General features: G+C 42.1%; 1 protein-coding gene across 1 annotated transcript; it reads left to right on the top strand.

The window, feature by feature from the left end:
- Positions 1-416: 416 nt before the first annotated feature.
- Positions 417-2,256, top strand: LOC138895467 (uncharacterized). The gene is made up of 4 exons (XM_070180156.1): positions 417-834; positions 1,077-1,532; positions 1,586-1,771; positions 1,967-2,256. The coding sequence occupies exons 1-4, from the start codon at positions 417-419 to the stop codon at positions 2,254-2,256; spliced, it is 1,350 nt and encodes a 449-aa protein (XP_070036257.1).
- Positions 2,257-5,710: the final 3,454 nt, after the last annotated feature.

The raw sequence follows: 5,710 nt of genomic DNA, 5'->3' as shown, positions 1-5,710 counted from the left end.
GGTAACAATCAAGGCGGATGGAAAAACAATCAAGCCAACCGAGGGTCGGGTTTTCAAAGTCTCCCAATGTACCAACAACCAAGCAACCCACCTCCTTATCCTTCCCATGGTTCAAGTTCTTCAAACAATGAGATGGGGTGTACTAAAAATATGTTCAAACAAACGATAAAAAAGAATGCCGATTCGGATGCCCAACTTGCCTCAAATAACACATCAATCCGCAACCTAGAAGTTCAAATGGGGCAAATCTCTCAACCTTTAAATTATCATCCTAAGGGGGATATCCAAGTGACACGGTCGAAAAGCCAAAGGGTGGAAACAACACGGGGCATGGCATGGTGGTTATCACAAGAAGTGGAAGAGGCGGGAATGCACCCACCTCAAGTCAAAGGTAACTTGTTAATGATAATCAAGTGATGCAAGAAGAAGAAATCCCAAACAATGTGGTGCCACCTAATGATGAAGTTCAGATTGAAATTGATGATATAATGGAAGAGACTCAAGAGGAGGTGAACCCGTCTAAGGAACACATTATTGACATACCGGAGCCGGTAGTGCAAAAGGCTGAGGCACCATTACCTAAGCCTCCACCTCCATACACTCAAATACTTTCCAAGCAAAATGGTGAGAATCAATTCAAGAAGTTCATTCAAATGATGAAAAATCTCTCAATCAATATTCCATTAGTTGAAGCTTTGGAACAAATGCCACGTTATGCAAAGTTTATGAAGGATCTTGTGACAAAAAAGTGGTCAATAAATTTTGAGACCATCAAAGTCACTCATCAAGTGAGTGCAATTGTGCATTCAATGGCTCCTAAGTTGGAGGATCCCGGTGCTTTCACGATTCCTTGTACAATTGGAAGTGCTGAGTTTGCTAAAGCTCTTTGTGATCTTGGGGCAAGTATCAATTTGATGCCCTATTCGGTTTTTAGAATTTGGGAATTGGGCAAATAAGACCCACCTCTATGAGATTTCAAATGGCCGATCGTACCATGAAGAGGCCCTTGGAAGTGATTGAAGATGTTTTGGTTTGTGTTGATAAATTCATTCTTCCGGTGGATTTTGTCATTCTAGATTATGAGGTTGATTATAAAGTGTCGATTATTCTTGGGAGACCTTTCTTTGCTACGGGTAAGGCTCTTTGTGATGTTGAAGCCGGAGAACTCACTTTCCGGATTGGTGATGAAAATGTGGTATTCCATGCGTGCAAGTCCATGCGGCAACCAAATAGCAATGAGGTGTGTTATTTTGTGGACTTGGTGACCGATGTTAATGTTGATGAAAAAAGTGCTACAATCAATGTTGGTGATATGTTAGAGGCCGTCTTGCTCAACTTTGATGATGACGAGGTGGATGGATCCATGGAATGTGTGAATTCATTGCAAGGAATAGGGTCGTATAACTATGCACCCCAGAAATTGTCCTTGGATATTAAAAATAGGACAAATCCTCCTATAAAGCCTTCTATTGAAGAGCCTCCTACCTTGGATTTGAAGCCACTACCTCCACATCTTCGGTATGAATTTTTTGGTCCTTGTTCTACTTTACTGGTTTTTCTTTCCTCTTGTTTGACTAACGTGCAGGTAGATTCCATATTGGCGTTGCTACAAAAGAGGAAGAAGGCTGTGGGTGGATTTTGGAGGATATTCAGGGGATAAGCCCCGCCTTCTGCATGCACAATATCAAGTTAGAGGATGGCGCCAAACCATCTATTGAACATCAAAGAGGACTCAATGAGGCTATACAAGAAGTTGTCAAGAAGGACACCGGTAACTTTCAAAGGTGTATGATGGCTATTTTCAGGGACATGGTGGAGGACTACCTTGAAGTTTTCATGGATGACTTTTCAGTGGTTGGAGATTCTTTTGATGATTGTCTTGCAAATTTGGACAAAGTATTGGCTAGATGTGAAGAAATAAATTTGGTGCTCAATTGGGAGAAATGACCTTTCATGGTCGAGGAAGGTATTGTCCTTGGCCACAAAATCTCAAGGAATGGAATTGAAGCTGACAAAGAAAATATTGAGGTAATTTCTAAGCTTCCACCCCCAACTTCGGTGAAGGGTGTGCGGAGTTTCTTAGGCCACGCGGGTTTTTACCAGCACTTCATCAAAGACTTCTCTAAGGTGGTGAACCCATTGTGCAAGCTTCTTGAGAAGGATGCTAAGTTTTATTTCAATGATGATTGCATGAGAGCTTTTGAATTGTTGAAGCTCAAGATGACAACTACTCCCATCATCACCGCTCCGAATTAGAGTGTGCCTTTTGAACTCATGTTTGATACAAGTGATGTAGCAGTTGGGGCTATTTTGGGGCAACGAATAAACAAAAACTTTCATCTGGTCTACTATGCTAGTAAGACCATGAATAGTGCTCAAGTCAACTATACCATTACAGAGAAAAAGCTCCTTGCTATTATGTTTGCAATTGAGAAGTTCTGCCCGTACTTGATGGGTGCAAAAGTCATTGTCCACACGGATCATGCGATGCTTCATTATCTTATAAGCAAAAAAGACTCCAAATCTCGGTTGATGAGATGGGTGCTCTTGTTGCAAGAATTTGATATTGACATCCAAGAAAGAAAAGGTAGTGAAAACCAAGTGGCGGACCACTTTTCTCGTTTGGAGGAGGAGGGGAGGCTGCATGATGGCCTTGAAATCAATGATTCCTTCCCGATGAGCAACTCTTGGCAATTTAAGTGAGAGAGGTGCCATGGTTCGCGGATTTAGGAAATTTTCTTGTTTGTTGAATCATTCCGGATGAGTTCTCTTCAAGCCAAAGGAAGAAGCTCAAATGAGATTGTCAATATTATTATTGGGATGAACCATATCTTTTCCAAATTTGTACGGATGGGTGATAAGAATATGTGTACCGGAAGAAGAGCAAGGTGAAATTCTTGGGGCTTGTCATTCATCGCCATATGGTGGTCATGATGGTGGAGCAATAACAGCAGCCAAAGTGCTTAGTTGCAATTTTTATTGGCCTACTCTTTACAAAGATTCTAGTGAGTTAGTGAAAAGATGTGATGAATGTCAATGAGCCAGTGGAATCTCAAAAAAGAAAAATATCTCTCACAACCATTTTGGAGATTAATATTTTCGATGTGTGGGGTATTGACTTTATGGGCCCTTTTATGAGTTCTTGTGGAATCACCTACATTTTAGTCGCAGTGGATTATGTGTCCAAATGGGTTGAGGTCATTGTTTTAACCAACAATGAGACAAGAAGTGTGGTGGCCTTCTTGAAGAAGAATATTTTCACTAGGTTTGGTACTCCACGTGCAATTATAAGCGATAGGGGTTCATATTTTTGCAACAAGGCTTTCGACACTTTACTTAGCAATTATGGTGTTACTCATAAAGTCACGACTCCCTATCACCCACAAGCTAGTGGGCAAGTGGAAATATCCAACCATGAGATAAAGAGTATCTTGTCCAAAATGGTGAATGCTAATCGGACGGATTAGTCCAAGAAGCTTGATGATGCATTATGGGCCTATCGGACGGATTATAAAACACCTATTGGAATGTCGCCATACCGGTTGGTGTTCGGGAAAGCTTGTCATCTTCCGGTAGAACTAGAGCACAAGGCCATGTGGGCTCTAAAGAAGTTGAATCTTGATTGGGATGTAGCCGCTAACTTGAGGGTTGCACATTTGAATGAATTGGATGAGTTTTGGTACCATGTTTATACTAGTTCGTCTTTTGTACAAAGAAAAGATGAAATATCTTCATGACAAATACATTTGGAACAAAGAGTTCGAGGTGGGCGATCTTGTATTGTTGTTTAACTCAAGGTTGAGGATGTTTCTCGGGAAGCTCAAATCCAAATTGAGTGGTCCTTTTGACTAGAAGAACAAAAACAATGAAGTATTCCGAGTCAATGGACACCGGGTGAAGCACTACTTGGGAAAGGTTGGAGATAGCCACATTGTGACGGTCATTCATTTCACTTGAGGGTATTCTGCGTCGTGCCGCGACATTAAATCAGGCACTTCTTGGGAGGCAACCCATATTTAAAGTGTGCTACATGGGTGAGTGTGACTTATAAGAATTGTGGACAAAAATATGGATAAGTGTTCAAGAGAGTGCGGACCACACTTTATTTGTGCGGACCACACATTTTTAGGTGACATAGCAGATGAGCATTACAGCCGCACATTTATCTTGCGGACCGCAGAATTGAAATGTCAAAAATACCAACTCTCTGAAGTTTAAGTTTGTCAGTGCGGAGGTTGATCTGCGACCGCACGTAAAATCTGCGGCTGCACCCAAAAATGTGCGGACCGCAAATTGGTTTCTACGAATGATCGCACATGTTAAAGAGTGTGTACCGCACATGAAAATGTGCGGCCGCACTCGTCTCTGATCCCTTCTCATTTTGAATGATATAAATAGAACAGTAGGGTGAATTTTATTCTTTTCCCACTTTGAACAAACAATGTTGCCCTACAAAGTTTTCTTGGAGATTTCAACTGTCCACACATACAGTCACCTAGATTACTCACTCAGTGCATTCACTCTATCTGGTATGCTTCAATTTCATATTAATATTTAAGTTAGTTTAATTTGTAGATTCTTTTATTAGTTCTTTTTAAGCCATCTGTTATTAGAGTTCCATTGTGTGCCCATATGGGGTAGATCTGAACTGGGTTAACTTGATACATGCTCTAAGGGGACTAGGTTAGTGAAACTTCATGCGTTTATAAAGTTGCCATGCCCATTTATGCATGAAATTGGAAAATATTAGACTAAAAAAGTTGTATGTTCGTAATTGTTTGAATTCTGTGGCCGCGCTTGAATTGTGTGGTCCACAGAAATGCATTTTTTGATACTTATATGAGGCAGGAATCTGCGGTCGCAGGTCAAATTGTACGGACCGCAAATTTCCTCTTACAGCCGCAGATTAGGCTTTTCTCTATCATCAGAGAGTCTTCACTTTTGAGACTCCAAGGTGAGGCTGGAAGTCAAATTGTGCGGATCGCAGATTGACCATTTCTCTATCATCAGAGAGTTCACATTTTTGGGGACTCAGAAGTGCGGCCGCAATCTTAAATGTGCGGACCGCTCTTCCCATCTGCAGTCGCATGTAAAATTGTGCGGACCGCAGATCCCTTATCCTACAGGCATGATATAATTGTACAACCCCACTGTGTCATATGGTTTCTCCTTACCTACATGTCTCATGGATGTGTTTGAACAATGAATTACAACTAACAATCTCCTTTGCTTGGTATAGACAATGGTTCGATCAAGAGTCCGAGGCGACACTTCAAAGGGGAGAGGTGAATCTTCCCGGGGTCGAGGCAAATGTGCCTTGCCCCTTGGCCAGCCCAAGACAATAAGAAAGAAAACAACAGCCGGCAAAGGCAGAGGTGCAGACCTCTCCAAGTCTAGCTCATATGTCCCATTTAGGCAGGTGTCAGAGGGCAACTCAGCCTCTATTCTAGAGGAACAGTCGGCCATACAGTCGAGGCCGCAGAGGAGATACCAACTCAAGGACGAACCGTCTTCATCTCACAGCACCTTCGAGGGATCAGAGAGTGCTAGTCAGGCTTCTGAGCCATCAACTACACCAGTCCCTGAGGCACTAGTTATACAGGACATCCCCGATGATGGCAAAAGGGGAGATGCTACGGCTACATTCCTTGAGTGATCAAAGAAGAAAGAGGTTTGGGAGGATCGTTTTGTCAACTTGGCCGCCTTCACC

Source organism: Nicotiana tomentosiformis, chromosome 7, assembly GCF_000390325.3.
Source record: "Nicotiana tomentosiformis chromosome 7, ASM39032v3, whole genome shotgun sequence".
NCBI classification, from domain to species: Eukaryota; Viridiplantae; Streptophyta; class Magnoliopsida; order Solanales; family Solanaceae; genus Nicotiana; species Nicotiana tomentosiformis.
The sequence above is the reverse complement of the archived record's forward strand: the minus strand, read 5'-3'. Positions and strand labels throughout refer to the sequence as shown.